We start from the raw sequence: 11,605 nt of genomic DNA, 5'->3' as shown, positions 1-11,605 counted from the left end.
TTTTTAAAATAATGATTTGAATTTATTGATATGGAAAAAATTGGCAAAGACAGCAGTACATGTATCATTTTCATGTAAAAAAGAGTATAGGCTTATTTATTTGTTTATCTTGGCAGTTTTAATGCCAATTTAGTGAGCTAAGCAATGAACTAGAAACCAGAATGCCAGTTAGTGCTAAAACGGAGTCATTGAGTGACCACAGGACTTCCTTCTTGGCCAAATTGAGAGAGAAGACAACTGTCATGAATAATACTAATATCCTCGAAGCACAGCCCTCTGCTGATTTAGATGGCTACAGATGAGTAGCTTCAGTGTTTCACCCACTGGTGCAAGGTATGTGTGTGTGGTGGTGGGGCGGGATTCAATGATTTTGATAATCCTTTGTGACCTTCCAGGTCAGAAAATACCAAAACTGAGGTCTAATGATTCCCTAGAAAGAATCTTAGAAGAGACCATATACTCTATTTGTATTTTAACTTACTCATCTTAATATTTCTAAGATAACATTCTCATACAAAATCCAAATAAGTCCCTTTTTTATCTTTTGATTACCACCCAGTGCCACTTTTCTCTCCCAAGATAACCAATGTTAACTAGTTGTTACATATCCTTCCATTCCTTTTCTGTATAGATACATAAAGATGACTTTATATATGTTATGTTTCACATTAAATGCAGGATATCACATTGTACATATTTGCTTACATTTTCACTTACAATGTTTATAGAGAGCTCTTTTATCTACATTTTACTACCACCCTTTCATCTAATTTAAGCTCCTCATTTTCCAGAAGTGGAAACCTAAGTCTAAAGTAGTAAAATGACTTTCTCCTAAGGTGAGATAGCTACAGAGTAGGGACCAGAGCCCAGCCAGTACTTTTAAAATCAAACAGAAATCATTCATTATTTGGTGAAAAGAGTTTGCAGAAACTGAAAGGGGGAAAATCCACTCAGAATCCAGTCTCTCCAATAGTTAAACTTATTTTTTCCCTCTGGTTTTTTTTTTTGTATACAGAACTACTTTTTTACACAGTTGTAATCAGAGTACAAATTCGACTGGCTTTCACTTTTTGTTAATCAGATGTTTATGTTACTATGAAGATGGCTAATTAATTGGCAATGAATGGTGACTTAATATTTAATCGAGTAGTCAAAACCTCTTCCTACTAAATCAAGCTCCTTCCCACTGTATGAACCCCCTTCCTCTCATCCCGCAAATTCTCACCACTGTTTCATCTTCCCCTAAATGCTAGGTCCGGTCCATTCTCATGCCCCTGAAAGCCATTTCTCAACTCAAAGAGCTCCCATCTCTACCCTGGGTCTCCAGGGAGATCACCTTACTACTCTCCTGGGCAGGGGTCTCCTCTGAGTTCCCCGAGGTTCCCAAGAAGAGGCTTCACGAGTTAGGCCTGGGAAATCCAGGACGTGAGGGTCGCTCTTGGCCACGCCCCAGGCTCTGTTTGGGAACCCCCAGAATTTACAGGAGTACAGAGACTGCAGGGGTCATGGTGGGGTCAGGGTGAGAGGGCCGGCCCAGCCTTCTTCACGTGACCCTGTTTCCCCAGGGGAGGAGTTCGTTTTTCCCACCAGAGGGGGCGCTGGGGGTGAGGGGCGACAGGGGCCGGCTCCCTCCCTTCCCGGGTACTCCTGGGCGTTGCTCCTGGGCTCGGGCCCTGACGCCATCTGCCTGCGACGGGGGCGGAACGCACTTGACGCCATCTCCGGGCGCCCGGCTGGGGGGGGCGCTGGGTGTGGGGCGGCTCCGGGGCCGGGGATGGCGGCGGCCGCGGTCGCGGTGGCTCCGGGACGAGCGGGAGGAGCCCGAGGAGCGCCGTGAGATGGGCCGGTGAGTGTCGCCGGCAGTGCGGGCCGCTGGGCCTGCCTCACTGAGGCCACGCAGGCCTGGGCTCTAAGCTCTGGAGGAAGTGGCCTCCTGGAACCCATTGCCCCGCCGGACCGGGGCCCAAGAACCGCGAACCCGGGGAGCGAAAGAGGCCGCGCCTAGAGTCCCGCGCGCTTTTCTCCGGCCTGGCCCAGAAGGCGGCCTCAGGCCCTGGAGCCCCCGCGGCTGTGTCCCTGAGGGCCGGGGTGTCCCAGTCTTTGGTGCGGGAAGGGGCCCCCGAACAAGGAAGCATCGTCTGCAGGGCCTTGCCTCTGCCCCTCTGTTTGAAGGGTCGACCCCCCACCCCTAAACGCTGAATTTCTAATTTCGGGCCCTACCCTTGTGGAAGCAAGGATTGCAGGATCACGAGAAGCCATAACACGTAGTCTCTTCCAAGCTCCACTCTTTTCTGGCGGGCGCACCTCACCGAATTTTGGGCTCAATCTCTTGATTCTGGACTGGCAACGTTGGCAGCTCTCCAGGACTAACCCCCATCCCCGTTAGCTCGGTCAGGGTCACAAGCCGCGTCTACACCCTGAGAAGTCCTCTTTGAGCCCCTCCTGAAGCCGAGGTTTCGGATTCCGAAATGTGTTTTCCGTTGTGGGAACCTGGTGCACAGGCTTGACTCTTTGTTGTCATTCCCTCACATTTTGCCTCTTTTAATTCTTTTATTAGGCTGTGTTTGGCTAACCCAGAGGCAGGTTTTCCTTAAGGTTTTAGTTGCAGGAAGCAAAGATCGTTCAGGGATTGGAGATGTGACCCCAATTTCTGTTGCCAGTGAGGGAGAAAGCTAATTGCTTTTCAGCTGGAACTGAAGCTGCCAAAGAAGGGACGCAGGACTTGTGCCCACCGTGTAATTTGTGTTTATGAAACTGAGAATTTTTCTTTCCCCCAGGTTTTCCTATCTCATCACCTTTTCCTGTATATACACACCTTGCCACTCGATTAAAGAGATAAATGTTGCCTTCAGTTTGATTAGAGGCTTGCAGTTCTGTAGGACATGGACAGGACAGTGGGTAGTTTCTCGGAGTATTGGTCAATATTACTTTAGCTGTTTTGAGAGATTAAGGTTCCTTTCTTGAGTGCTTGATGTTAATGGCCTGTGTAGATTAAGGTATTGATAGTTTAATGTGAGTTTTGTTTCCCCATTGTTAGCTACATGAGGACCAAGGCAGTGTTTTCATTTTCTGTCACACCTGATTCAGCACTTGGTACGAAGCTGTCACTCAGAACATTTTACCCACACACACCCAAAGGATCCTTTTTTTTTTTTTTACCCTGAAAATCCGTTAATAAGGCTTCCCCTTGAGTGACTCCCCCTTGACCTCTTTTTCTGCCCCAGAAACATAAATAATTGTTCTTTTTCTCTAGTGCCACTTTTGTCATTTAAATAACCTCCACATCTGTTTTCATCATCCCTGAATAAAGGTGAAATCAATACAGTTGATTTTTCCAGCTTCCCATTGGTCACATGGGAATAAATGTTGAGTCTTCCATTTTTGGTTGTGCATTTACCTGAAATTGGGATTGGAAGTAAATTTAACCTTTGGGAATGGATACAGGTAGAGAATGAAGAATATGACATTAAGGAAAACGACGAAGCTTGAAAATTTTTCTTCAGGGATGTCTTTCTACAAATTAGAGCTTAAGACATAGCCTTTTCTCTATTCAAATGCCTACACACTCTGGGGGCGCCTGGGTGGCGCAGTCGGTTAAGCATCCGACTTCAGCCAGGTCACGATCTCGCGGTCCGGGAGTTCGAGCCCCGCGTCAGGCTCTGGGCTGATGGCTCAGAGCCTGGAGCCTGTTTCCGATTCTGTGTCTCCCTCTCTCTCTGCCCCTCCCCCGTTCATGCTCTGTCTCTCTCTGTCCGAAAAATAAATAAACGTTGAAAAAAAAAATTAAAAAAAAAAATGCCTACACACTCTGGATAAATGTACTGTTACCTCAGGAGCAGAGGATGAGGCAGGGACTCATGGACTTTAATGTTTTCGTGGCTTTAGAATTACCTTTCTGGATGACTCAGGGGAAAGTGAGAGTCTAGGCTCCTGCTTACTTTATCCCTATTTCTTTTTCTAGGCTCCCAAGGCAGTGGGGAGGACACTGCTTCTTACTACAGCTGCTCAGAGGCACCACTGGAAGCTCAGGTAATAACAGGAGCTTTGGACACCTTCTTGCAGAAAAAGCATCTGGGATTCAAGAGTGGAAAAACAGAACACACTGTGATACCCAGATCTAAAGAACTGGAGCCTTGATTGGAAGAAATAGGTGACAAAGTTTGTATGCCTTGAAATGTTCAGAACAAAAGGATACTTTATGACAATGGACAAAAGCACGTATGAAAGGTGACAGAAAGGGGAGAGAGAGCTTTCTTATGAATCATATAGGCCTATGATAGTAATAAGCAGTTTGAATGAATGGAGCCAGAATTTTAGGAAGTTGTTCCTAGAGCAGACCTACAATGGAAAAGGAGCCATTGGGAAAAGAAAATACACAGGACAATAGAAAGAGAATGAATGAAGAAAGTACATTGAAGATGGCCAATGAGAAGAAAAGAAGTCTTTCCAGACTGGGGGTAAAAAGTCTATTTGAGGTCAGAAGAGTTTTGTTGCTCTTTAGGGAGGAGGAGAAACAGATAAATTATGAAACACACTAGTACAATCATTCTCCCCATAGGGCCCAAATTTGAATGTAGTATTTCATGCGGCAAAGAAGATACTATTTTTCATTGGCACCTGGGTCTTTGAGATAGTGGTGATATGAGGCAAAGGAGGATGAGAGTGTAACCAGGTCTGGGGTGGGGGTGGGGGTGGGGGGATGGGAAAAGGTGAGATCATAACCCAAATTAGGCTGGGGAAAGGAAGCAAGGATGAGGTCATATGTTCAGGAAAGAAGATAGCACGGTAGTCTTTGGTGACAAAAGGAGAAGCTTAGGAAAAAGAACCAGCAGCAAAGACCATGTGGTCAAATCTTCTCTTAGGGAAGAAGGCTGGGAAGAGTCAAGGTCCCTGTCAAGGCACAGCTAATCATGAAGATGGTGGTCTCTCTGGGGTTGTAGAGCCCACAGGTTATTTACGTATCATTGAGTGTTTATTCTTGTAGCTGTCTCTGGTTTCCCTATTTCTTTCATGTCCTGGGCTGGATGGATAGGGGAGTGGCATCCTTGTTTGCCCCTTTCTCATACATTTTTCCCCTGGCAGCACCCTTTGTAACATCTTCCTCCATAGGCATGGTTTCTGCTACTTCCTTTGACTTAGTTCACCCCTAGGTTACTTTTCTTTGCTTCTGATTTGTTCCCTAGCAGATGTGGGCGCCCCAGCCAGCAGCAGAGAGGGGTGCAGGGGAGCCACAGAGAAGCCCCTTCTGATGCCCCAAGGAGCAAGCCGACCCCTTCCAGGCTCAAGGAACACCACAAAGCAATATGAAACCTGTTCATGAGAGGAGTCAGGAATGCCTTCCACCAAAGAAACGAGACCTCCCCGTGACCAGCGAGGATATGGGGAGAACTACCAGCTGCTCAACTAACCACACACCCTCCAGTGATGCCTCTGAATGGTCCCGAGGGGTTGTGGTGGCCGGGCAGAGCCAGGCAGGAGCCAGAGTCAGCCTGGGGGGTGATGGAGCTGAGGCCATCACTGGTCTGACAGTGGACCAGTATGGTATGCTGTATAAGGTGGCTGTGCCACCTGCTACCTTCTCCCCAACTGGCCTCCCATCTGTGGTGAACATGAGCCCCTTGCCCCCCACATTTAATGTAGCGTCTTCACTGATTCAACATCCAGGAATCCACTATCCCCCAATCCACTATGCTCAACTCCCGTCCACCTCTCTGCAGTTTATCGGGTCTCCTTATAGCCTTCCCTATGCTGTGCCACCTAATTTCCTACCAAGTCCCCTCCTTTCTCCTTCTGCCAACCTCGCCACCTCTCACCTTCCTCACTTTGTGCCATATGCCTCACTCCTGGCAGAAGGAGCCACTCCTCCCCCCCAGGCTTCCTCCCCAGCCCACTCATTCAACAAAGTCCCTTCTGCCACCTCCCCACCTGGGCAGTTGCCACATCACTCGAGTACTCAGCCGCTGGACCTTGCTCCAGGCCGGATGCCCATTTATTATCAGATGTCCAGGCTACCTGCTGGGTACACTTTGCATGAAACCCCTCCAGCAGGTGCCAGCCCAGTTCTTACCCCTCAGGAGGGCCAGTCTGCTCTGGAAGCAGCCGCTGCCAATGGACAAAGACAGCGAGAACGAAACTTAGTAAGACGGGAAAGCGAAGCCCTCGACTCCCCCAACAGCAAGAGTGAAGGCCAGGGACTGGTGCCAGTGGTAGAATGTGTGGTGGATGGACAGTTGTTTTCAGGTTCTCAGACTGCACGGGTGGAGGTGGCAGTGCCAGCACACCGAGGGACCCCAGACACCGACCTTGAGGTCCAGCGGGTGGTTGGCGCTTTAGCTTCTCAGGACTATCGTGTGGTGACAGCTCAGAGGAAGGATGAGCCCAGCCCTCTCAACCTGTCCCATCATACACCCGACCATCAGGGTGAGGGGCGAGGGTCAGCCAGGAACCCAGCAGAGATGGCCGAGAAAAATCAGGCCCGAGGGTTCTACCCTCAATCCCATCAGGAACCGGTGAAACACAGACCTTTACCCAAAGCAATGGTTGTAGCCAATGGCAACCTGGTGCCCACTGGAACTGACCCAGGTCTGCTGCCCATGGGCTCGGAGATCCTGGTGGCATCAAGTTTGGACATGCAGGCCAGAGCCACCTTCCCAGATAAGGAGCCAACGCCACCCCCCATTACCTCCTCCCACGTGCCCTCCCATTTCATGAAAGGCGCCATCATCCAGCTGGCTACAGGGGAGCTGAAGCGGGTGGAGGACCTCCAGACCCAGGACTTTGTGCGCAGTGCCGAAGTGAGCGGGGGGCTGAAGATTGACTCTAGCACGGTCGTGGACATTCAGGAGAGCCAGTGGCCTGGATTTGTCATGCTGCATTTCGTGGTTGGTGAGCAGCAGAGCAAAGTGAGCATCGAGGTGCCCCCTGAGCACCCCTTCTTTGTATATGGCCAGGGCTGGTCCTCCTGCAGCCCCGGGAGGACTGCACAGCTCTTCTCTTTGCCCTGCCATCGGCTGCAGGTGGGAGATGTCTGCATCTCTATCAGTTTACAGAGCTTGAACAGTAACTCAGTTTCTCAGGCTAGCTGTGCTCCCCCAGGCCAGCTGGGTCCCCCCCGAGAAAGGCCTGAGAGGACAGTCTTGGGACCCAGAGAGCAATGTGACAGTGAGGGGAAGAGCCAGCCGCCAGGCGAGGGCTCCCAAATGGTAGAGCCCTCGCAGCCGGAGCCTGGTGCTCAGGCCTGCTGGCCAGCCCCAAGCTTCCAAAGATACAGCATGCAAGGGGAGGAAGCACGGGCTGCACTGCTCCGTCCCTCTTTCATTTCACAGGAGGTAAAGCTGTCCATCGAAGGGCGTTCCAATGCAGGAAAATGAACCTCTCTCCCAGACCAGGACTGGGGCTTCACCCCAGAGCTGGGCCTCACCGTGAGCAGGCAGAGGATTTGCACATGCCGAGCAGGGAATGGCTCTCTTGGCAGTGAGATTGGGGGGGAAAGAGGAGGCATGAAGGCAGCCTCCCAAGGCAGGGTCTGTTGCTCATTACCCCATGGCAGCCTTTCAGGACAGCCCCAGAGGGTGCTGCGATGGAGAGCAGCAGGCTTGAGCCAAGGAAGGATGGGGGTGCACACAAGATAAGAAACATTCCAAATATCAGGGCCTCCCTGTTCTTTCCTCCCCATCCCTAGCTCCTGCAAGGGGAAAGTTGGGTTTTGGGGGCAGGTGGCAGAGGGAGGGAGCAAAGAAAGAGCCAAAAATGATGATCCACAGCTTATAGTAGCAGTTCAACTGTCTGAAGTTTTTTTCCTTTCTTTTTTGTGGTGGGAGGGCAGGAAGCCCCATGATTGGGATTAAGAGGGTTCCCACCCAGAACTCTTCTTTTGAGAGCTGTGCACTTTAAAGGGTGATTTTGTTACAGATGTCTGTGGGTTTGTGGGGGAGGAGCACTCATCTACAGGACTCTGCTTGATTCTGTGCTTCAGCCCTTTCCCATCTCCCCACCATTCCTCCCACAAGGCTTCTAGCACCAGGAGAGAGAGAAACCCCTCCAGGGTTCAGAGTGAAGTACTGCTTTGGCAGGGACCCAGTCGGGACTTTAGGAGAAAGACCTGATGGCCAGGTGACCGGGTTCTAGGCAGGGCTTCTGGAAAGGTAGCTGATGTAACAAAGCTCCTCCTACCCAGCATGCCAGACCTACTTCGAAATTGTACTGAATTTCTAGTTGGTAATGGTGACTTTTGAAAGAACCAGTGGACCTTTTTACCCAGTCCCCTACTCTCCTCTGTCTATGTTGTGCCTAAGTGCCTGCGCTGTCCCCACCCTTCTGCTGCCCTAACCTCTGCATGGTGTCTTGACCTGGGCCTGATTTGTAGCTGCACTGCCTTTCCCCTTCTGCACAATTGTTTTTGTCTCCTCTGACCAAGACCTCTTGTTTTTGGTGTGTAGGGGTCTCTTTGATTTCCTTTTTAGTTATATTTCCTATTTTTAAAAACTCATAAAGAATCATGTCCCCTCCTCTTCTGCAGCTGAACAGCTTGGTAGAGAAACAAGAAGGGAACTGTGCCCTGGGTCAGGGCAAATACACCTGGCTGGGCAGTGCCCATCCTGGCGTTTTTACATAGCCCCTCCCATCTTATTCCACTTCCTGTCAGCAATCAGGCTTCTCGGAGCCATCCCCTCCCACAGCCAGCTCTGAGGTTCTGGGATAAGGGTCTTGATAAGTTTCTAGTACCTGAAGTCTTCTAGATTTCATTTCGTGGTGGAGAATTCCTCTGCAAAGAGCATTCTTAATCTTAGTTGCATTTGTCCCCTTGTGTCTTAAGCCCCTGTTTTCTTCACAACTTTTAGCATCAGCTTGGACTGTGGGTTTCCACTGGGTATTGAGAATTAGGCTCCCCCACCAGCTTTCAGGTGGGTGGGTGGGTTTTTTGTTTGTTTTTCAGGGGTCTTCAGACTCTTGAAGCAACTCAGGGTATTGTCCACCCAGCTCTCTGGTGAGGCTTCTCCCATAATATGATCCTGGCATTTTCTTTAGAAATGTACTTGGACTGGCCGAGGCCTTGCCTGCCATCAGGAGTCCCAAACCTCTGAGGTCTGATCTCTGCTCTGTCAAGGACTTCAGGCAAGTCTTGTGACCTCTCGCTCTTTCACTTCCTCCCCAGCTGCCAAATGGGGATTAATAATCTTACCTACCTCCTGGGGGGAGGGGGAGTTCTGAGAATGGAGTCATTCTTAGTGTTCTGGTGCTAAAGGTTGTTCTCCGGGGGGAACTAAGTGACTGAGACCGGCTTGTTTGCTCCAAGCCCTACATGCCACTGTTTCATTCCTAGAGAGCAATTACCTGGTCAGTCAGGTTTTAGGGGCCCATCCAAAGGAAGCTGCTGACCTGACTGTGAGTACTTAAGTCTCCAGGTCACCTCAGAACCAAACACCAACTGTGTGTGGTAAACACTCAACCTTGTATGCATGTGGGATCATCGCCTTTCCCTTCTCTGTCCCCCATTTTCTCTGAATGCTGCTTTCTCTGGCTTGTTTCCTACAGAGGAGGCCTGTGGGAATAAGTCTTGAGGAATCCTCTCGGATGACAGCCCCAGGAGAAGGCCTCATCTCTGACTGTTCCGTGGTCAACTCATTCCTAGGGATTATTGTTTGCACGGGTTTCTCAGAAACATCCTTCCTCATAGGAAGGCTCACCAACTGAATACAGTGGCATTCACACAGTAGACACTCAAGAAGTGTTCCCCGAGGACACCAATTGAGCTTCCTCTTGTGGGAGCAAACCTATGTCCAACCAGATACAGTAGTTTGTCCACTTCTCAGCCTGGTAATTTCCACTGAATCCTGGAAAGAGAAAATCTTGTGCACAAATTGGGCCCTGACCTTTCTGCTGCTGTTCTCCTCTGTCTCTTGCTGGTGAAGGAATATCAGCAGCTCTTCTAGTACCATGCCATGTGTATGTAATTTATTAATACTCGGTTTTGCAAAGCTGCAGAGGTGTGTTTTGTCAAGTATGGGCTCCCAGGAACAGAGGCTCTGTGCTCTAAATCTTGGTCAGAACTGTGGCATTCTGCTTGCCTTTTCCTTCTGGTTCAGTCTTTTCTTCCAGGCATGAGAAATAAAAGGAGCCTGTGGTGTATCTGTTCTTCCTTAAAGGAATTTCATACGTCTGTAAGAGACCTAAGAGCAGTTTGGGGATAGTGAGCATTTTAGTGGAAGCTGTCAGCTTTTTGGGAAATGGGCAGTTGAAGCAGGCCAGAGCCACTCCCTTGTCAGTAGTAGGAGATTCCCAGAGTTAAGGAGTAGAAAGGAGGCCTGCTAACTCTGGCACTGAACAGGAGTGGCTTTGTACCGTTTTGGGAGTAGAGTGACTAGGTAAAGGATGAGTAATATGCCCAAGTCTTGGATCATCATTCCTATCAAGATTAGTGTACGTGGGGAGGGGTGGGGGGCATGGAGGGTGGTGGTGTGGGGGAAGGGAATTCAGAGCTGAATGCTTGTACCCAAGGGGAGGGCCCCTAGCAGATCTGGACTGACCCTTCTACATTTTTGGTCCCAGTCAGTTGTAACACCAAGGGCTTTGGTCTGTGCTGCTTTGCCACTGCTGCTGTCTGCTCACTGTCCTGCCTGCTACCCTTTATAGCTCCCTGTCCTTCCATGTCTGAGCATAGAGGGGAAATCCAGGCATCCTGTCCACTCTTACCTGTGCAAGTGTTACTTTATAGCAAAGTCCTATTGAATAGGGATAGTATGAAATGCTGCTGGTGGGCTGGTGAATCCAAAGGGATATGGCTTCAGTGCTTGCTGGGAGCCCTTTAGCTCCAAAATCTGACTGTCTTGAGGGAGAAGCAAGCAGGTCTTCTTAGTGGGCGTTTTCTATGTATTAATCGCTTTCCTTTGTGGTATCTTGTATCCTGTTTTTAAAATAAATGATGAGGAACCAGGTTAGGGCCTGTGTCAGCATCCTAGGGAGGTTCATCTGGCTCCAGTTAAGTGGATTCTGGGACTGGAGAGCATTTAAAGTTTGACTGAAACAGCCCCTCTGTGGGTTTAGTTTTATTTTTACTAGTGGACATCATAGGAGATAAACAGGGTGGTGATATGATTTAGACCTGCAACAAGCAGGCACATTGGAGAGGTGAATGATCACACTGGAGATGAAGGGTGGATGTGGGTTGACTGGGAAAGGGCCTGGGTCCATTGGAGTAAAGATACCTGATTAACTGAACTGGCCATGGAGATTAGGTCACAGTCTTAAGAGCAAAGGGTAGAGGTCAAGTTTTAGGGAGACTTCCTGGCCTCCTAGGGCTAAGTTTTATAAACCACACCGAAGCTACAATACTTTCCAGATGAGAAAAAGTGTACACTACAGTTGAAGAGCTGGACTATGTAAGGTGGATGTTGACCAGGAACCTATTAGCCCTTTGCTGGGAAGCCTTCACCATCCAGCTCCCTTGGGCTAGGGAAGGCCTCCCACATTATGCAATAATAAAATAAGCATCTGGGTCTTTGCAGCTATCAGTTGCTCTTTCAACTCTAGGGTCCATCTTTGGGCCAGAAACCTGGTCTGGGCCTGGGATGACACCGGCCCTCGATGCTAGAGTTGACTGCACTCT

General features: G+C 49.5%; 1 protein-coding gene across 4 annotated transcripts; it reads left to right on the top strand.

Annotated features, from left to right (window-relative positions):
- Window positions 1-1,761: 1,761 nt before the first annotated feature.
- Window positions 1,762-10,427, top strand: ATXN1L (ataxin 1 like). 4 transcript variants are annotated; one of them, XM_047078713.1, is made up of 3 exons: window positions 1,762-1,846; window positions 3,962-4,029; window positions 5,187-10,427. In XM_047078713.1, exon 3 carries the CDS (start codon window positions 5,304-5,306, stop codon window positions 7,368-7,370), a length of 2,067 nt encoding a protein of 688 aa, XP_046934669.1. In that variant the 5' UTR covers window positions 1,762-1,846; window positions 3,962-4,029; window positions 5,187-5,303; the 3' UTR covers window positions 7,371-10,427. The 4 variants fall into 4 exon arrangements, with proteins under 4 accessions (XP_046934669.1, XP_046934672.1, XP_046934670.1 ...); XM_047078716.1 differs by having other exon boundaries at window positions 5,184-10,427; XM_047078714.1 differs by having other exon boundaries at window positions 3,962-4,475.
- The last annotated feature ends 1,178 nt before the right edge of the window (window positions 10,428-11,605 follow it).

Source organism: Lynx rufus, unplaced genomic scaffold (assembly GCF_022079265.1).
Source record: "Lynx rufus isolate CCGP_SWC_20201006 ecotype Redwood Valley unplaced genomic scaffold, mLynRuf1.p SCAF_16, whole genome shotgun sequence".
NCBI classification, from domain to species: domain Eukaryota; kingdom Metazoa; phylum Chordata; class Mammalia; order Carnivora; family Felidae; genus Lynx; species Lynx rufus.
Note: the sequence above shows the minus strand (reverse complement) of the source record. Positions and strands in the feature narration are given on the sequence as shown.